This window comes from Seriola dumerili, unplaced genomic scaffold, assembly GCF_002260705.1.
Source record: "Seriola dumerili isolate Sdu_G_001 unplaced genomic scaffold, Sdu_1.0 BDQW01000052.1, whole genome shotgun sequence".
In the NCBI taxonomy this organism is placed as follows: domain Eukaryota; kingdom Metazoa; phylum Chordata; class Actinopteri; order Carangiformes; family Carangidae; genus Seriola; species Seriola dumerili.
In genome coordinates, this window is record NW_019174307.1 from 6314804 (window position 1) to 6337179 (window position 22376).

At 39.8% G+C, this 22376-nt stretch overlaps 1 protein-coding gene across 1 annotated transcript in view; it reads right to left on the reverse strand.

Moving 5' to 3' along the window:
* thsd7b (thrombospondin type 1 domain containing 7B) overlaps positions 1 to 21151 on the reverse strand; it is a 123734-nt gene extending 102583 nt beyond the window's left edge. The window contains exons 1-4 of the mRNA XM_022741319.1: positions 21121 to 21151; positions 19232 to 19283; positions 18947 to 19134; positions 15265 to 15441 (exon numbers count right to left, since the gene is read on the reverse strand). Of these exons, the coding sequence (XP_022597040.1) occupies positions 15265 to 15441; positions 18947 to 19134; positions 19232 to 19283; positions 21121 to 21151 (448 nt within the window). The remainder of the gene's footprint in view (positions 1 to 15264; positions 15442 to 18946; positions 19135 to 19231; positions 19284 to 21120) is intronic.
* Positions 21152 to 22376: the final 1225 nt, after the last annotated feature.

Here is a 22376-nt window from a genome sequence, read left to right on the forward strand (position 1 = left end):
GGAGGCAACAGCTGCTATTTCCCAGAGGGTTTCCCTAAAAAGAACATCACTTGTCATTTCATTTTCCATTCTTCCCCAACACACACAGCTCCTGCATACCCCAAAAGGAATGCTTGAAAACTACAGCGCAACTATAATAATTAATCATTTTCTGCAAACACAGCAAGACTATTTCTGGATCAAAGACTGAAAAATAAAAATTACAACACAGCACTCAACTAGGTGCATAACTTTAAATCTCCAAATTATCCATGACTGTCTTTGTTGCTGTCCTAAGAGGAAAGGTCACGGGGTCGATAGGTTGCTTCGTCACGGTGGCCACTCTCCGCAAATATTGCATCTGGATGAGGAGTAATTCAACAGATGCGGTAATTAGTCTCGCTTCTTGGTGGTGATGGGTAGTTATGTGGTCATTAAACTCAAAAGACGTCTTCCTGTTGGGAGCGTGAATGTTTGCAGCTGTGTTTAACATAGTAAGACAGAAGCCATCACTTCACGGTGGAGGTAATAAAAGATCAAACATCACTTCACAAATTCTAATTAAAAGTTCACCTGCCTTCTTTCCTCATGATTAAATGCTGGGCGTCTGGGGTAGGAAAATGATGCATGGCATATCCAACTTATATTAATTATGTGCTATGAGTTTCTTGACATCTTGCAAACCAAACCTAAGCATCTTTCCTTGTTAAATTACCCCAAATGTAATTTCAGACAGTCCAGTGAAGAATGTTTTTTTCTCAGCGCAACTGTTTAAGGAGCAAGTTGAGCTGAGGTCCTTTTACATATTCTGATAAACACAAGATCTTAGCTTTATGGGGAATCATATCACCAGAGACAATATGAATTACATTATTATTTGTTAAGTATTCTGTAGTGGTAGGAGAAACAGCACCAAACAGGTACCTTGAGAAGGAACTGAGTGAATATTAATGCAACATATTGGCTTCATCGAAGTATTCTTCACTGTGTTCACTGTTACTTTTTTCCATTTGATGTTTGACGTACAAATAAAAAATAAATTAATAAATAAATAAACCTGTCATCTGCAAATTGGACTGTACAGGATACACTGCATGTACTGGCAATAGTTTATTTCTATTTCCATAATGAGTTCCTTCAGCACACAGGTTCACTCCTTATAGCATCCCTTGGTCAACTAATGACTAGAATGATCTGATCAGTCTGATGGTCATGTTTTAATCGTGAATACAGAGCAGGACTGTGTGTCACTCTGAATAAGACAATCTGCCAGATGTAGATGTAATTATAGCCATGCTTTGATCCAGAACATAACACGATGTTTAACGGACTTTCTGTTGTTAAATTAGCTAGTCAGTTCTGATGGTTTATAAATATAAATGATTTTTAAACATAGTTACCTAGGTCAGTACCTAGGGTGGGTTATTTTTCAACAGCTGCTGCCAAGATACTCAAGCACTCACTAAAGTCTGCAAATCTCAAGTTCTGGGAGTCAGGGCTTTAAACAGATTGTTTACCAACGACAGCAGTACACAAGCTCAGCTAACACATGAGGCTGATATATACTGTAACTATAGCAACTTTTGAGTTTCTACCTAAACTAATGAGGCCTTGCTTCATTTGTGATCAGTAGGTTGATGAGTAGGAAATTGTGACTTTTTGTCATTGAGTTGCCATTCACTGGTTCAGGCCCCATGCTGCCAAATCAGCCAGTGTGAGAGCATGATCCCTGATCAAGGAAAGGCCCCCAAGCACCCCTACAGCAAAACCCACCAGCACCCTTTTCCCATCACTGTCTGTTTATCATTACACCAGTGTTCTCTCCCCTAGTTACATCTTATTGAAATGCAACTTTGTGAGCGTCTCATTTAAATCTCTGTGAAGTACACTCCCTCTTGAGATCCACACAAGTTCAACATTACGGCTTCAGGTTTATGAAATTCAATAATAATTTTTTTTTTTTTTTTTACAGGATCCAGGGTTTGAAGGCTGGAGAGATGCAGTCCTGAGGTAAAGTGACTTTGCTGAGATGAATAATTATAAAAACATTTGTGCTAACTCCCCTGAAGATGTTAAGAGACTTCTAAGGCTCTGCAACGTGGTATAATTTCAAGATAATTGCAATTTCTGGATTAGGATATTTTAGAATTGTTTTCACATTAATACTCTTATTTTAACAATAAATAAATTGACAACATTACTGTTGCAGAGGCTTGATTTAGGCTGTATTAGAGGCATGGCTCTAAGTGAGTGGTTCTCAAACTTTTCCACATCAAGGATCCCTATAAACTGATACAAATTAGACCACGGACCCCCATCTGATAAGATTTTTGTTTTTAGATGTTTTATTACAGAAAGTGTTTGCAACCAATGATCAAAATAGTCATACATACTGTCATTGTGTTACTCATGGCTGAAATGATATTGAAAATATATTATTCCCCTTTTTGCTGGCTCTCCCAGGAGTCCTTGAGGGGGTTTCTGGACCCCCTTTTTGAGAACCACTGCTCTAAGTAAGTATATGTGTCAGTTAGTCAGTCGATCTGTCAACTTGGTGCAGACTTAAATACCTTAAACAACTATTTGACGTACTGCAATGAAATTTAGCAGAGGCATTCATGGTCAGCAAAGGGTGTGACTTTAGTGATCCTGTCACTTTTCCTCTTGCGCCATAATAAGAATGATATTTCTGCTACTGAGTTAAACTGGTAAGATGAACTGCCATAAAATTTGGTACAAATGTTCATATCTCCCTTAGGATGAATTGTAATAACTTAAATGACCCGCTAAATTTTCATGTAGCACCATCAGGTCAGAATTTAAATGGTTGTTTTAAAGGGGCTATTTGTAAGTTTTCTCTGCCGCCGAATGGGGTTACTTGCTGGGAGTGGGTGATGGTGACTGTTGCTTGACAAGAGCTTCAGCCGTTGTTGGGTTTACAAGACAAGAGGTTATAATACGCCCTCTGAGCAGTGCTATGTCTTTCAGGCTCATTGGAGACTACAGTAAGCTGCTATTGGAAAGTGATGAGATGGGCTGAGGCCCGGGGCTAGCGAGATAGCATGCTAACATTGGCATTGCTTTCCACCACTGGAAACAACTCATGGCGAGTAAAGGAATGAAGTTTGATGCTGAACTCGCAGCGTTTCCTCTAGACTGGTAAGTAATATTATTAATACTAACCCTGGCTATGCAGCAATAGCAAAACTTAAAAATACCTCCTTTAAATTATTGTTAGCATGCCGACTTTAGCATTTCGTTCACTAAAACAACAAACGTGGCTAGAGAAAGCACCACAGTGCCTCACCAAGAGTAGAAATACTAAACAAAAAAATCTACGGGTGGTGCTTTACATCCCTGTCACAAAGATGATGCAGTATGTTGACTGCAGTTCAAATTCTTCCTCTCCATATTAACTGTGAAGGGATCCCTTTCACACACCACTATACACTGTAAGACCTGGAGAACAAACTATGCAAACTACACATGAAAAAAAGCCCCAAAAAATACATTCTAAAGTTCTGCCAAAGAGGCTTCAGCAGCCTGAGCTAGCTACATGAAACAACCTGAAGTACGTCTGCCAATATTAATCTCATAATCATCATGTAAACAGGAAGCAATTAGAATATAAGTGCTACAGTTTATTTTGCCAGAAAATTATCCTGATATGTTTAGATCGCAACATCAGATATTTCTTGTTTATCTATTTATTTATTCATTCATTTTGCCCATTTAGGAAATGACTCTCTTTCACCTCAGAAGGAAAAGAGAAAATTGCAAAGTGTGGAGTCCCGACTGAGATTAAGAAGTCACTCCCAACAATGTGTTCAACAGCCTGGCAAAATAAAAAAAGAGGATGAAAACCAAGCATTTGCAGAATTAATTAAACTGGTTTGCCGTGCCCATTGAGTCCAGTGGGTTCCTCCAGCTCTTCCTCTACTCTCAACAAGAAAGATTTATTCAGCTGCTCATCCAAGGGCAGGACAAATGAAAATTAACAAGTGCTAAGACTAAATTAAAACAAATGGCATGCTGCAGAGACATAACTTGATACTGGCCAAACTCATAAACAAAACCTTAATACAAATTAAATAGTACTGAATAAAATCCCCAAACCCCAAATATAACTTACTGTAGCAGCCATATCTGGGAATATCTGAACATTGTTAAATCCATTAATGTTTAAAGAAGCCAGCTTTAGTTGCTAAAGCAATACATATAATAAGTCATTGGCTGTCATTACATTCTTTGATTCATTGTGCCATTAAGTTTTATACCGTTCTGAATCCACTGTTTTTTTGTCTTTTAACTATCATGAATATGCTAATTGGAAAGAAAAATCAAATACCAAGTGTCTAAAATTAGGAATGCAAGACGAGGAAGCATTCAGTTAAAAGTCGTGTCCCTTGCTCAAAACACAGGCTATTACAGCTAGTGTCAGTGCAGGAGCTTTATGACTCTCTGTGGCAAGAAGGAAGACCTGTGTAATGTCTCGAGGACATCAAAATCTGACATTTTGAGTGTATGATTATAGCTAAACAATGTGCTGCTCAAACCAGTATTAGCCATGGTAGCATCTGAAATGGAGCCAGGCATTTAGGATCAGTCTCTAATGGGTATTAAGTACAGGTTGGTCCCAACATTCAAAATAAATATATAAATATATAAAAATAAAAATCAATACTGATATCTTCAGTATACTGTAGGCTGAAGACAAACTGACATGACTGAAGCCTTCTCTGACTCAGTCGTATCAACCTGATAGGTTTAATGTTACAGACATACCAAGCCTTCACAGGGTGTACAGGCCTTTTAATATTGTTAAATCACCTGTGTGAGTTTACCATGGTTGTACAGGCCTTTTAATAACCCTGACAGGGTTAATAACCCTGTCGTTATTAACCCTGTCAGGGTTATTAAAAGGCCTGTACAACCATGGTAAACTCACACAGGTGATTTAACAATATGGTCTGATTAGACTTATTCTCAGGAGCATATGTGTACAACCTGCTTGCATTCTGCCTGACTCTGAACTATTAGGGTGGAACAGATTGTTTAATGTGTGGACACACTGGATTTCTCTCCCATTTTGATTTCCATTTGGAACAAGGAGAGGCATATTTCAGTCATGATTTGACTTGTCTCCTGCTTGGAGGCAGAAAGGAAGCAGAGAAGAAAGGAAGGCAGGGAGGAGATCTCTTCCTCACCCTGACCAAGTGCTGTGAGTGCTTAAACATTTAACCATGAAAATGTTTAATCGTGCTCTGGTTGCTTTATGAATGGATATTGTATTGTAAGAGCTGATATTATGGTGATAACAAATGAAATACTTATGTTACTGGACATTTGAGAATTAGCATTTTGCAACTTACCTGACAGGTTGATTAATTCCCCTTTATGTTGCAGCATTATATTTCCTCTTATACAGTATTTCCTCTACGTAATTTCTCAGAGACAAGACCGGCACAGTGTCACTCAGCTGAGTCGTCCAGATAACTCCGTACACCTGCTTCTTGGAACATATACCCCAAATCCCGTATATGCATGTTTTTCACACATGCTAGACATATGTCGTAATTCAAAATGTATATTCTTTTACATTGGCTACTACATTAGTACTTTCAGGATAATTTCACTGCAATCTGTTCCTCCCAGCCCCTCTCCTCTCTGCTCCACTCCTTTCTTGTATCTCCTGTTTTGACTACCCTGTTTCAGCACAGCAGTTGATCAAAGGGTAAAACAAAACAAGCACTGTTGATAGACAGTGCTCTGCAATCAGAAAATGACTCATATGGGAGCATTTCTCAGGTAAGAAGAAAATCCATTTGGTTTCACCTCGCTGTCTCTCCAGTGTGCTCCCCACTGGGTCAAATGCATGGTAAACAGAGAGGGCTATTTTAACAGGTCTCTGTAGAGGCTGCTGTTCAAACACACAGAAGATTATTAACATTTTCCTTTTGCTCTTGCTGTGGGTAGTGCATCAGCACGGAGTTCGCATCCTCCATAATTCTGAGGAGATCTTTTAATCGGAGTGAAACATCCACCACAGGCACCAAATATCATGTCATTAATTATCAAACAAGGGAGGATATATAGATAGAAACAGAGTGGAACTTGCACAGAGAAATGAGAAATCTTATCAGTAGGTAAGCTATTTACTTCTAGTTCTGCAGTAGGGGGTATAAGCAGTTGTGCTGACAAAGACAGAGCACTCCAGCATGGAGAGCAGCTTGTCAAGGAAACTGCACAAAGAAGAAGATGAACACAAAACTGTTTTTTTTTTAAAACCATTTTTAGCATTTAGGTTTACACTCCTGCCGTATATTCTGCAGCTTCTCCCTGAACACATACTGACTCAGTCTGTGCTGAGTCCTTCAGGCTTACAGTTTTTCTAAAGCAAAGATGAGTTCATCTCATTAAAACTATTGTAATTACAACAGGCGTGTCATGTTTTGTTAAAGCAGCAAATAGCCTTTTTTTATGAAGGGGAATTAGAATGAAGCTTCCTCACTAGAGAGCATTTATAGAGCATATTAAGAACCCAGACAAAAATGAGGAGCAGAATGATAGATTAATAAAGCTATGTGACACTGAGGCTTAATTTATTTTGTAGTGTGCAGCAGTGGATGTCAGATGCTTTGTCCGTTCATTCCGCACAGTGACAAATTACTTTTACCTGACCTTCACACAGACATGCATCGCACGCAAAGTAGCCTACAAGGTCACTCTCTTCAGTCTCAAAACTCAATACTCCCAACATCTAGTAAAGCATCAAAGAGCAGGACATGCTCCTGCCTGATTTCCTTCCTGCTGATTTACTAAAATCTTTGCACTTGAGCCAGTTTGCAGCGGTGGAACAGGAGAACCTCCTGTCAGCAGGTTTTACTTCATTTGCATTAAAGGAGCTGAAGTTGTTGACTAATCAAATTTCACTATTGTGACTTATTTTTTTCGCTTGTGAGGAACCACTGTATTCCTAAAATCCATTCTAAGTAAGTTAATTCAGTTAAAACTGTATTTCAGCAATAATTAGTCCTTGAGTCATCTAGGGTTTTTTTTGTGCAGGCAGCTACAGCAGAGACTCACTATAACAGACGATAACAGACGACATGCTCACTGGGACTGCACATGCAGTCAGACACCACTGTACTGTACAGCATCTGCACTTGACTGTGTATTTGTTTCTTTGTGTAAGAATGGATAAATGGTATTTAAAAGCCACACAAAGGTTAATTTACATTCAATTTTTCAACAGCCATCATAATATCAACAAGAATTTAAGAGTGATGTAGTGAGGCATCTATATCATACAGAAATCAAACGCTCAGAGATGGCTTTTATGTATTTCAATATTAGTATTAATTGGCGCTGCAGGAGCCGTTCAGTAATGAGATGACCTTCTATCTTTGATTTCCATCAGTTATACAATGGCACTGCAGGCTGGATATTTCAGTAGCTACAGGAACTCTTCATAATTACAGCTGGCTTCAGTTACAAACTCGTCATGGCTGTGTATCTTTCCCTATTCCTCCCTCAAGTCCCTGAAGAAAAAAAATTCAACTGTGGGAGATTTGTCCAGAAATAGGACATTTTGTATAAGGGTTGTGCGAAAGCCCCACACTGCTTGAAAGGGACTTCTGATAGGAGAGGCACTCTGAAAGCTTACTCTTCTGTGAGAATATTCTCATGGGATTAAGGGTCTGACTGCAAGGGATCTCCTGCCTTGTGGCTCTCATGAGACTAGCCGCCAGCTTTTATGACAACCTCAATCAGTTCCCTGCCAGTCAGAAGGAGAGACATGAGTTCAAAATGAGATCTCAATTGCATAATCAATGTAAAGAGCTTTTGAAGAGACACTTGAAATTTTGTCAAGGTTGCTTTGATGGCTGCAATATAGAGTAACGCAGTTACAGATATGGTGCGTTCAATGCTAATCAAATTTAAATGAGACAAAGCATCTGTTTGTCGTTCACTTTATTGTTACTCTTTTGTGTCGATGGTATGCTCAAGGCGTTATTTTAAAAATGCAGTGGATATGTGTGGGTTGCAAAAAAGCTTGAGATATAGTACATCTAATTGGAGCAATATACTGTATCTCCACCTCATGTCAATAGTCAACTTTGAATTTTATTCACCTTGATCATGATCACGCTGATCCGGTGTACAAGATTTAGCCTATACCCACAGGAGGGAGAAAACAAACCATATTTCTTTATTTCACATTTTAATGAGACAACATGCCTGCACCTTTGCGGGAATGTGGTGAGTTGTAATGGCAAACCGCATAATTGATACTATATGATTAGAGGAAGGGAGACACTGAAAGCTTCACAGTGTTTACGAAAGGCAGGGAGAAAACACTTAAATCAGCTATGAATCACAACACATGGTTGTGTGAGACGAAGTAAGAGCTGGCGGATGAAAGTGTTGCGTGACACCTCCTGAGCCAGCCTGTGCTCATATTGAAGTCGTTGGGTTTGGTCTGACATTATTTTAAGGAAAACCCAGGTGACTCTTTGATGTACATATGTGTGGCTAGCTAGCTCGCTCAGGAGACAGGCCTACACCATGTGAAAATCTGCAGCTACCCTGATCTGCTGCAAATTCTTGTTTGGGATTTTCATTATTTAACTTATCAATCACGTTTATTCTTTTCAGATGTGTGTCTGATGTACAAAATTAAAATAATATTCTCACCCCTTGAGTTACAGAGTGGCGGACTTGACAGGAGGGATGATGTTAATGTGCGGTTGCAGTCAAAAATACACGTTGTAGCTTATCTGCCACTTCAATGAAAGCAGTCAGATAATAAAACATGCTACTAATGTCACTCTTACAATCTTGAGCTTGAAATTGTAGCTCGATTTGTCTTCGTTAATTTGTTTTACTTTTACATTTTGCTGCTTCTAAGAGTGTCAGTGACTGTTGCACTTTGCTGTGACATCACTGAGAGCAGCGTGGCAGCAGCAGTTTTCTGCCCTGTGTGAATCACTGCTTATTTACCTTTAATGCTCTTTCATATGCAGCAGGAGAAATCCCACACTGACAGGTACGAGACTGCTGTTGTCAAACTGCTGACAACACCAGAACCCACAGGACAAATCACCTGGCAGCATTCATCATTGTGATTATATTCAAATAAATATATGTATCACAAAGTCCTGAAAGTTTAACTTTCCATCTCCAAGACATTTTGTATCTTTCCATCAGAATTTCTGCAGTTGTTCTATAGAAAAACAAAACCAGAGTGAATGATGAATGACTGTGTGTAAACACTATTATACAGTATCAATATCAGCAAAAAGCCTCTAGCTATCCAGCTGGATGTGAGAAATGACTGTGGGTTGGAGGTGATTTCTACAAATAATGTACTGTGTTTAGTCCACATACCACCACACTATAATTTGTATTTTAGCTCAAGGCAAGATTACTGCAATTAACATTCTACAAACTCATGTTATGTGTTATTTGTCCACTGAGCAAAACTATTTAGATCATTACGGGAAAAAGAAACTTGGGAAGCTTACAGTGACACTGTAAGCTATTATTATTATCAATTAAATCATTAAATGATTAACAATTCTAGAGCAAGGACCATTTCTGATTTAGTGATTGAAATGTGAGGAAGCAAACACACAAAATGAAGGAAACATAAATGTTAGATTCACACACATTTATTGCTACAACTAACATGGAGCGTACTAGCACAGTATATCAGTAGAAAGACTATAGTACCAGTGCCACTACCAGCACCATTGCCAGTCATTGGATAAAAGCTTACTACTTGCACATTTCCTGGATTAAGTTGTCTGGATATGTGGCTTTATTGGGGATGAAGTCAGCTGGAACAGCTGGATAAATGAGCAGGATCTGTGTCGGCTACGCTGTAAAACATCACACAGGATTTTAGTGGAATCAACTATTCTTTTGTGTTTGACTTCACACACACACACACACACACACTATATAAAATAAATTAAATTAAATTAAATTAACATAAACAGAAATATGATCTACACTGCACAGTTTGAGAGTTCAAACTCCCCAAAGACCCCTGTGTTTTGTACTAGAAAACATATGTGATGCAAACATGTTGTGTGTCTTTCATACATGTTAAGATAAGTCACTGTTGTTTGTTTTCATAAAAATGAAAACAATGCAAACCATGATGGTGGTTTGTATCGAATTCAGTTCCTATGTCCGTAGCAACAGTACGGTGAGGAGACTCACACGCTGTCTTTCTACTAACTCTGGAACACACTGTCTCCAACAGCAGTAACCACAGCTCTAAGTTCTATATGTCATAAAGAAGTGATTATCTTCAAACTGAGAAAATGGAAATGGAAATGTCTCTGTAATGTTTGTCATTGTAACTGAACAGTTCAGTTAAGTCATATTTTTAAGGCAGCAGGGAAACTTAAACAAGTAAACTCGGGGAGTGTTCCTCAGGTAAGTACCTCTTAGATGTTCAGGTCCTGATGACGTTGTCTATTAGCCTTGTTTATGCTGAGCTCAGCGCCGCAGGTGGTGTAAGATTACAAAATGTTTTTGTAATTTCCATTAAAATGTTATTCTGCAATACTTGCAAAGGTTGTGTAACATCTAATCATTTCCTTACTTAAATAGCTTTCTTATTAATTGTGATAGTTGCCGGACTGTTGTAAGGTTCATATCACATTTAGTTAAGAGTTCTTTGTCTACTGGTCTCTGTTGCTGGGGAAACTGAAAGGAAGGTTCTAAATGTGATGTTGTGCATGTGTCCCTGCACACAATGCCCACAACTTTTCTTTGAGTGACTCAAGTTCATGTACCATCTTTTTGAAGCGTGAAAAAAGTCCGCCTAGTGTGGATGGAAGGCCAAAACACAGAGGCAAATGATCAGCGTGTAAATTTAGTTTGCTAATGTTGTGCACATGGCCTTTGTAGCACATGTCCATGGCAAAGCTCAGTAATGGGAACGGTTCATTGGGACAGTAGTTCAGGGAGATAAAAAGAAACATCCCTCATAGCTGTGCCAAGATCTTTTCAATCCAGTATAAGCGTAATGCAGAAATGTCTAAATGAGTGAGTGTTCCAAGGTGAACCATAGGTTCTTTGTAAATTTCAGACTCATGCACACAGTAAGGAAAAAGTGTGAGCTCATTTTAGGGTGTGACATGCCTTCCTCAATCTGAATTCAGCTCCATGTGATTAATCAGATGAAAGCAGTGAATGAGAACACATTTTCTGACTTCATACAATAACTTGTTTTCCTTTGAACATGTCATTTTCTCTGTGAATAGTCTTTACACACTGCTTACATTAGACCTTTACGTATGATTTATTGCTTGTGTTGCAAGTCTCACATTTCAATGAACACATACTGGCCAGCTCTGTGCACAAGAATCATTATAACAATGTATTCTTGCTCCAAAGAGGAAGAAGCTCTATGATTCATGACCTGCAAGATTGATGCTAAAACTAACTACTGTCAGGGTGCTGCACTTACCTTTGCAGCACAGAAAACTAGTATGAGGAAAACTAAATATTGTCTGACTAACTGGCAGTAAAATGCATTTGCCTAATGTGATTTTTTTCTCTGTCGTCATAAAGCAAAAAAGTGCCTTGTAAATTATTCAGTGCCATTTGATCAATGTGAAATCCTCCTAGTCTCGATCCTCTCACACTCTCTCCTTTGAGCTTATTTTTCAGAAACAACAGAAGCACACTGCAGCAATGATGTTTGATTTCAGCTTTGATGGTGCAACAGTGTGGGGACGTTGCAAATAAATACACTCAGACCCTGAAATGAAATGTAAATGTTGCCCGACTGTACTCAGTGCACATATGAGTTCATCTTTTCTTACAGCCACAAGACCCCGGGTAAGACCTGGTTCCTGGGGCTTCAGCCCCGTAAGCGCTTTGAATAATCCAGCCGGAGCTGAGATGCTTCTCATTAGGGACAACCTTTATTGATTTCTCAATCTTCTGAAAATCACTGCCCCTCAGCTGATTCTTGCAGCTGAAAGTTCCCACATAATTTAGATAACAGTAGAAAGCTTAATTATTCGATTCTCCAGAGGACTCCAGGCAATGACACATAACATAATATTTTTTATAGCTAAAAATGAAGAAATATGAACAAAACACAAAAGCCTAAATGAGGAAATACATAGTGACTAAACAAATACAAATGTATTCCTGTAATCACAGCACTCACTATTCTTAATACTGTACAAAGTCTCCACTGTATTGTTAAAATTAGGTAGGAATATTATATTTTTCTTCTCAGAGATAAAGACACTTCACTTTCAAAAACTAATTGGATTCCCAGGTCAAAAAAACAAAACAAAAAATAATGATAATAAAAAAAACTTTTTTTCTTAGAAAAACAGCTTTGATGCACATTGCAGTTTCATCTGGGATCAGCTCTCACTTGTATCTAAGAATAAAGCAGCTCCTTTCCTGTTTGTTGAATAACTTCTGATAGGTGAGTCCTGAAATTTTAAAGATTTTTTAAGGGGCTATTTGTAAGTTTTCTCTGCGCAGAATATGGTTTCTTGCTCGGAGCAGGTGGTTGTGATTGTGGCTTGACAACAGCTTTGGCCATCGCTGCGCTTACAAGAAAAGAGGTAATAATACATCCTCTGAGCAGCGCTACGTCTTCAGGGTAGATTGGAGGCTACAGTGAGTTGCTATCATAAAGTGACAAGACGTGCCAGCACTAGCTGGTTTGTATGCTAACTTCAGTAGAAGAAAGGGCATGATAGATACAAGTGTCAATACTGGCTTTGCTTTGCACCACTGGAGGTAACTCTTGACAAGTAAAGGAATAAAGTTTGATGCTGAATGCAAAAAAAAAAAATGCTCATCTCAGAGATGACAAATGGAAACCTGGGAAAGAAGATCCTAGTTCTTCAGTGGTCTAAAGCTGACACTGGATGAGCACGGTGTCTCACTGTCACGTTTAAATGCATCTGCTTCTGTAAGCCAAATTAAATCCAATTTAAATGCCCTGTTTTAGATATCAGCATCCTGGAGCTAACAGGACTGTGCTGTAGTATATGATCCCTGGAATTTCAAAGACAAAATTTAAAAGGTAAAAGCTACATGCATGCAAACTTTCACCTGCCTGCCATTATATTCTAAAATCAATTTCTCCTACACACAGACTGGTTATGTGAAATCTATAGTAGTAAAACAACTTTACTGCACACAGAGCAGTGTGAATCACTCTGTGCTGGACAATGTAATACACGGGGAACTAATTACTATCGTCTGTATTTGAGCACAATGCCTTAGAATCACAGCCCTTCAAACTCATATCACCATCTCATCATCTATTCTGATGCACTGTGCTGTGAGCTGATGGCAAATATGGAACTGGCTGTTAAAAGGGGCACAAATAGCTGTTTATGAGGGATTGTCTTTGAGCAGTCGCTTTAAAGAGTTAAATAACAGTCCCATTAGCAGCAGCCTTTCAGTGCGCCATTCTGTTCTCCAAGACACTGATGAAGGTCGAGCTTAAATGACTCCAGCTCTCTGTTTGAGCCAGAGACACCCAGCTTAGCCACAGCTCTGGGAACTGGCTCACACAAAAGATTTACCCCACAATGCTGCTGGCCTAGATAGACACACCAAACACACAATAGGGTGGCTAAGCATAATTTAGAGCACATCTTTCCTACATTGACAAGTCCAAAATTAAAATGGAGCTTGTCAGCCAAATTAAGTATAAATATATCATGTCCACGGCGGACATTGGGAAGTTAAATCAATATTTGCCAACATGAACATAATAATCAGACTTGTGACATAAGGCCTGGAGCTGCTGTGCAGACAGTGAATGTGAGACAGATGTGTGGCCCCGAGGAAGGTTAACTCATTCAAACCAAACTAAACCAAATGTGTCCTCGTAACACAACGTGTTTTATCATACGACTGTCCTTGTGTTGTTAGATTTCACTTCAGAAGATTGAAATTTCAATTGTTACAGCCCCTCAGGTTTCCCTGGAGCCAAACAGACACTAGAAGGATATATTCAGGGGCGAGGCATCTTAAGTTTGAGATTTCCTTTCTTGTTTTTAAAGTAATTTTCATTTCCTGCTAAGCAACAACACATAAGCTATCTTAGCCCTGCAAGGATGTCAAATCCTCACACTTGGTGTCCCAGTTACATCCCTTTTGAACATACGCTCTTTCAAGTGAAATTAATCAATCTCTTTATCACTTGGGCAGTGTCATTACCCAACCACAGAGTGAGAAATGAAAGTGCTAATCGCACAGCAAGTGGGGCTTTTGTGAGGGAAGGCCATGTTTTCCTCCTCAAGCTGCCTTGGAAATGCATTTTCAATTGAATTTGTGAAGCAAGTGGAGGATGAATTCTGAGATTACCTCAAATTTACTTTATAAGGGAACATCAGATTTCAGTTCAGTTTTCCAAAAGCGATTCACTCACAAAAATGATGTTTGTATAAAAATACTCCATGGATGCAAATGGTATTTGTAACATGTAAAAAAAAAAAAAAAATAGAAACACTTGGAAAATTTAAACTGCAAATTTAGGCTATTCACAGGAGAATACTGTGGTGTAGTGTGCAGCCTGCTGTTTATGGAAACAATGTCAACCAGCTGTAACTGCTGCCATAAATCCACCGCAGAACATACGATAACATGATGATTTACTGTGTAACAATGTCTCATTAACCGTTTCACATTACCATAGTGTACACATCATTAAAAGTCCTAGCCCTGTTTGTCTCCACAGCGCCAGGGATTGATAATCCATCCATCAGAAAGAAGGTATTGTTATGCTACCCGCCCAGTCGAGCTGGCTTGATGGCTTGATGATGTCCTATAGCAGCCCGAGGTTTATGCTCCCAAACAATGTGTGTCAGAAAGAGGAGGATTACTTTCCCCGCAGAAATGGTTGCACTGGAAATGAATGTACATGAATACTGCACAATGTTGTACAGCAGTAATGACTGTCTGATTCTGGTGCGCGTAGACAGTCTGTACATAGGAGTGGATGCGGGGGTGCTCACACGTGCAGCATATCCAACTGCATGAAGCTTAATAGGTTCGCAGAGGTCTGTTCCATAAAATCCTCACGTTTGTACAGTAACAAAAATTGAAAATATTACTAAGAATACTAATAAAGTAATCCTGACAAATATGTATTTCAATGTATGGATTTATAATTGACTACTGCTATGATTTCACACCAGAGATGAAAGTCATTTGACCTAGAGGTTCAGAATTTGAACAGTGATTCAGACATTTATAGTGAATAATTAAACATTTTACCTGCTTTCCATGAGAAATGATGGTCCTTAGGAAACACAATGTCTGACTGGACTGGAGTAGAAAAGAGAGACAAGAGGAGGAAGAGGCTGATGTAGTTCCCAGCTCGCCGTGTCCAGGCAATGACCCCAAAGTCATCTTCTAGAATCATAGTCCAGCCCATTGCTTCCTCTCTTACTCCTGTGGGAAGAACATGAGAGTCATCAGTAACTCGCTCATAGAGACATAGGCTGCAGGAATCAGAGGGAGAGACTGTGTGTAGCTCTTCAAAAAAAAAAAAGGGGAAAAGTGAAGAAAGTCTCAGACGCTCTGAGGCTAAAGACATGTCCCACTGAAACCTCCAGCCCAGAAACATGACATTCAGCGTCACCTTCCAAAGTGCATCACACTGTCTCAGACATGAATAGTGTCATAGTGTTTCACTCTTTTTCTTTTCTTTTGTTCTTTTTTTCTTTTATTTTTTTTAATCCTGCATAGGAGTGAAGTGTGATACCATGCCTGCTTCTTCTCCCACATAGACCAAAAATAATTAGTCAGAGAGGCTTGAGCATCTCAGCCTCCCAGGGTAGATGTGGAAAAATGTATCGAAGGAAAGGAAGACTTTAAGCTTGGAATAATACAGGGTATTAGTACCTTTTTATTGCAGCTCATTTATTCCTATCTCCTGCTACTGTGATTCTTGTCCTAGGAGTGTTAGGGATTAGTCCAGGATTCACTTGGCCTCTAATTGCGTTGCATCAACAGCAAAATTAATGAATATGGAATTGAATTTGTAACACCTGATGCTCTGAGAGACTGATGTTTTGTGCTCAGGATTGCGGCGATTCATTTTCCAGAAACAAATTTTGCTGCACTGTAGCACTCGGGTATTGTGAGATTTGTTATTATTGTCTTATCATCCCACACGATGCTCCCTGCAGTTTGTCATTCTACAATCATGGAACAAATGCAAAAACACTTTCTGATACAAAGCAAAACTTCTAATTTTAACAAACAATTTGGCGTGAAATTAAATACATGAAGCATAGAGCACATAAGAGAAGAAGGAAAAAAACAACTGAGGAAGTGAAAACGTGAACGAGTTTATGAAAAAGTATGCTGGGATATGCTGTTGGATATTGACACGTTGGAATCAGTGATGCACACATCAGGTGATTCATTTATTGAGATTCAGTATCGGTATGCAATTGTGAGGAGATAGACGTGTTCCGTGGCACTGTTTGTATTTTTTGCATCTGCATCGTGACAATATGAAAATTGATTTTTATTCATTTTGTCTTGATCAATATCATAGAGTATCTGATGGCAGATTAACTACTGAGCGGGCATTTGAGATGTAAGATTATTTACACATGGCGAGTGCTGAATTAGTATTGCCTGATTTCATTCCGGGAAATTAAATTTCGACTTTGCTGCTTTTTGCAACTGTGTTTTGGTGGGGGCAAATTTTGTTTAATGAGAATGAATTGCGAGGGTGGAGATGGCTTGGTGCCCAGAAGTGGGATGCCAGATGCCCAGTTTTTGACGGACTGTCCAATTTTTCCTCTGAGTTTGATGTGTTATTCTATAGTCAAAAGTGTTGTGGTCTCTTTTCTGTCAGAAGAGCTTCTAAACACACAGCAAAAACAAATTCAGGGTTTGGCTCTTCAACATACAATTCTTGCTTGTATCTCTCCTCAGTACCAATCTGCAGTGTGGGTTTCACACACACTACACAAGCACAGGCATGAAATACTTGAAAACTGTCAGCCCAAAGAACACTGATAGCATTAACTCTCTCTGTTTTAAAGAACTCATCCACTTTGAGTAGAATGTATGCAGTTATCATCTGCTGTTTGTTAATAAAGCTGCCTCTGTATCACATTTTTGTTGGCCAGAAAATGTATTCTGTTTGGGTGGATGAGCAGAGTAGTCTGGCAGTTACGCGGCCATATGCCAATTAGAAACCTCTGGCTGCTGATTACTAGCCAACCTCTCGGGCTGCACTGCTCTGGAAGCTATACCTGACTGCACCCAGATTACATCCTCCCTCTAGCCAGTCTAATTTGACTATTCATGGGACAAGCTACGCTCTCCATAGGCTGACAGAACATGTCACAACTGATTGGAAAACATGGTCTTGAACAGAAACAAGCAGTGAAAACAAGCATAACCCCAAGGCGTCCTAGTATTGCTTTTTTTTTTGTTTTTTTTTATTTATTTTTTTTTTTTAAGTACACAAAGAAAGACGTGAGATTTTTCTTGTGTTAGACATGTTTGCAAAAAGTCAAATGGATGGTTGCTTTTCTTCGAGTCTATCAGTTTGAAGAGTCAGTGACAACTGCGTTCATACAGCTCAGGCTTGTGCTCATCCAGTCTGTGGCTGCCAGTAGAGGAGGAAGACAGGCTATCCCAAAAATCTTAAAAAAAAAAAAAAAGAAAGAAAGAAAAGCTCTTAAGCTGCTAAATATCTGGGTCAAAGGAACCATGCCAGGCTCTCAGTGGCCGCAGAAATCCTGGCAAACAGCAGCGTGGCTCAGATGTTGCTGTGCATCCTATTAGATACTCCACGATCTGATGGAATGCAATCTGCTTCTCTGTCTCCTGTGGTCCCTGTTTGGGGCTCACTCACTGGATTCAGAGGGTAAGGACCCTGCAGCTATCATAAGGGAACAGATGAGCAACACTCTGCAGCCTTCCCTTTCACAGGTGGTCACAATAATTAATGTTTGATTGGATCTTTCCAAATGAATGTCAAAAGCTAATTTGGTGTGCCAAGCCTCTGAAAAATCACCAAGAGATCCCCCCGTCCTCTCTTTAAATAAGCCAAACACCCAGTTCTGTCTGGAGTGGAAACAAAGGCGTTTGATCCCAGCCCGTTTACCAGAGATGCTCCCCTCTTCCCCGGATTTCCAGGCAATTATGTTGCCAACCAGCTAAGTCTCTCTTCACATTCTCAGCTTAAATTCCAGCCCATATCCCTGTGCTCTTCTTTGTGTACTGCATCCAGTATATTCAGGTTACCACAGCTGCAAGTATTTTCTCCACGTTGTGGTGCATGTAATGGTTTGTGATTGGGTTTGGAAATATAAAAACAGAAATCCATCCTCATCCAAACAAGCTGATTTTTGCAGATGTTTTCATTGGCAGGGATGACCGTGACAGCATTGTCAGAGATGCAACGCAAAACACAGTTTTGTTTGTGTTCCTTTGATCACAGGCTTGTGGGAGCAGCTGCATTCATCTGTCACTATACAGACTTATGTTTAAGAATATTACAGTCCATCTTCAATTTACTCTTGAATTCTTTTGACATTATGTGCATTATTCTGTTCAGAATAAAAAGAAAGACACTGTCCCAGTTTTATTGGCTGAACAGATGGTGACAGCTCAGAAACATACAATGTATTGTATTTATCATTTCTTCAAGGCTGAGTCTCTTGCGACTTGACATTAACAACAAATGGACACTGCTGATTGAAAAGTAATTGAATATATCTGTAGGCAGAGGAACAGGATCAAGTATTGTGCCCTATATGTGGTGAGGCAGAATGTAATAGTGTGGTTTGGTGGCGCAGCCATACATTACCTACAGTTTGTTTGCCATAAATAAAAACCTAGAAATGGTTAACCATCCCCATAAACAACTGCAAGCACACTTAATACACTGTAGCTGTCACTGCGTGATTTACAATATACACTGTACCTGAGCAAGATGACTGCCAGTCATCCCTTTGGGTGATCTGGTTGGTGCAGCGGCAGATGCTTTTCACTAGTTTTTCCACAGAAGACAGGAGCAGGGCAGAGGAGGCCTCCAAAGACGTTAAGCCTGACAGGGACGGTAAATCAGCTGCGCCAGGCCTTCTGCCTGAAGCATCCTGCAGTGGCTTAATCCTGTGTGAATCAATGTGTAGAGGGCTGGGACTGTGTCACACCTCCAGCGGCACTGACTGGTATTAACTCCCTGGCGCTGTCTCAGTCAAGTACCCACCCACTGATGTTCCTTGTGGGGTTAGCACGGGAGTCAGCCTGGGATACAGGGTCTGAGGCAAAGACAGAAAAAAAAAAAAAGACACTGATATAAACATCCGATACTGCTGCAGATCAGACTCTTTATGCAATGACATTATCAAGATTAAATTTCTTTCATATGGCACATTGATGATTGCTATCTTGCTTCGCAGGGGTGTGCAAAAACCACAGGCAGCCAAAAGGAATGAATGACAATGTGTAGGTGTAGCGAGGCTCCATAAAGATGCATGACTTGAAGGTAGTGTCCTTTCATTTCATACACTATCAGTACACATTGGTCCAGAGGTATGACTTTGCTGTGCTTTAGAATCCATTCATGTGTTCTGTTGCATCCATGCTGCTATTCATCTTCAGGGGAAAAAATCTCAGATAAAGTTTTTTTGCATATAAAAAAGGATTATCGTGTTTCCCAAATTTAGACTTGCTGCAGTTAAAGGGGAAGGGCAACTTCACTTATGCATCGTATTAGCACAGCGTTGGTTGTTGGTTTACATAAAACTGCAAGGCTTACAGTGATGTTTTGTCATTGGCTGTGTACATATTCTGACAGTGATACTAAAGACAAGGGTTGCAGCTCTGGGTTTTGCTCACCTTTGAAATTCAGTGATTACCTGTCAACCCTCCAGCCAAGCCTGTTCTGAGAGCTCATCCAGAGAAAACTCTGATTCTATTAACACCTCTTGCCTTTGTCTCTCATCCACCCCACCTCTTTCCTCAGTTGCCCCAGCTCTAAGCTCCGCTCCTTTATTGACCTTCTTGGCCAGGCACCTGAAAACCCCAGATCCCAGTGACCCAGACCTTATTTCCCAAGGCTTTTAAGTACTTTGCCTTTCCATTCCATTGTGGCTCAAATGAGTTTCACTCGGGAGCTGCACCTCTCCCCCTACAGCTGGCAACTAACTAAGTAAAAGCCAACAAATAGGATGGAAGAAAGGGGCTCCTGGTGGATGAAGCAAAATCAATTGCCAACATGCAGTTTCACATAGGGACAACAATTCATTTAATCTATATTCAATCACAACTTTAGACTTCTATTACAGTCAAAGTGTGTGTGTGTGTGTGTGTGTGTGTGTGTGTGTGTGTGTGTGTGTGTGTGTGTGTGTGTGTGTGTGTGTGTGTGTGTGTGGTACCTCTTACTGTTTCTTCTGCATCTATTTGATAATACAGTAATTACTGTTGTCTACTTTAAAAACATGGACAGCTTTAAAGAAACCGGAATAAATCGTCTGCACAGACACTTTACAGGTTTTTGTAGGGCTCCTACAAACATAAACAAAAGGTAACGTAACAGGCCGACACAAATGCGCCGTCTCTGAGGATGACAATGGCGCTCTTTTGGTTCATCAATCCGCCAAGTTCCGTCCACACTGAAACATCTCCAACAAGTGTTTGCCAACCTCTGTTGTCTCCAACTTCAATCTACCTCATGATTCTTACTGTCCTCCAGGGGCTGGTTACCTCACCTGACTTGGCACTATCCTCCAGTCCCACAGCCAAAAGCCCGCTTGACGGGACAACAGAGCTTTTTGCTCTACATCACATGCACTGGTGTTATCATCCATTAAGAGAGCATTAAGCCATATACCCTGACTCTGTGGTGTGTCACTGTCTCACTGCACATGAATTGTAGCTGCTAAACATTTCTTCTTCTTTTAAAACCTGTGCAAATATAAAAAAGTTAGAGACATCTGCAAGCTGCTACAAAACAATCGGACAAAATCTTTGCCCAGCTTAGATTTTTATGTTGAACAGATGCTAATATGACAACCCGTAGACTGCTATTACCAACACAAACTGTATAAACACAGCACAAAGGGGAACATTATTATTTTCTCCCTATGCAGCTACCTGCATCACTCTGGGAGATGAAGACCCACATATTGTGCTGATATCAGTGAAGTACAGTTATACATAATATTGTAACATAATATTGTATTTGGTAATATGGTAATCTTCTGCTCGTGTGGGTGGATGCTGACCTTAATTATCTCTGGCACATTACCATCTGTGAAATTATTTCTGGTTGCCTTTTATTATAATCAATTATTTATGAAAAAAAAGAGATTTTAGAGCTAAGACCTTGATCAGGGTACGAATTCTCATTCACATCATTTGAATGTGTCTTGAGTTTTTCATGAATAGCCTTGTTAGAATTCAGACAACTTTCTCTGTATCACAAACCAGTGTCTCCCGCTGTACCTCGGCAGACAAACAACAAATTCAACGCATCACCAGAAACAGGCCATATGTTTTGCCATGCTCCCAGAACTTGGAAATCACTTTCCCAGACAGTTAAGACGTTGTATGTGGCTGTATCTGAAAGAGAGAGGTATCGCTACTCTGCCAGCACCTCAAACAGTCTGGCAGCCCAAGCAGCTGCTCCTGAAGCCGGGGTTGTGAACTCAATCAGCTGCATGTTTATCGTCGTGGTACCGGACTTACTATGGCTCTTTCTGCCTGCCTCCATGTGCTGGAGGTGCAGTAGTATGGCTAGTTAAGCAAGCTGACAGGGTCACAGCAGCAGGTAATGGCAGGAGGGAACTTTTAAGTCAGCAGTGCCCACCAAACCTCACCACACAGAGATCAGTTAAATGATACCATCCATCTATTCCCGAGTACTTTTTCTCACAAAATCTGGGGGAATTGGCCTTAAATCTTTTTAATCTCTACATTGTGACGTTTTCTTCTTTTTCAGATTGTGATTGCTGAAAAAAAAAAAAAAATAGAAGAATTAGAAATTGAATCACTGAATTAGCTGGCCTGGAAACACATGCATCTTTGGAAGATTGCTGAATTACAGTGATTAATTACTAAGCAAATATGATCAGACAGGGTAAATTTGAAAAAGGCAAAAAGTGTGGCACCAGAATGTTTAAATATGGACAAGCTGCAGAGGATCTAATCAAATTAGTTACATCAAATACTATTACAGAGAGGCAATCTTTACTTCAGTACACTTAAGTGTATTTTCATTTGAGTCACAATCCACAAGTCCTCAATCATTATAGTTACCGTATTTCTTGGTAAATGATTAATGTCTGATGAAAGGAAAAAATCACACCAGGCAAAGCTGAAGCACACAGCGGTCTTAATATACAAGCTGG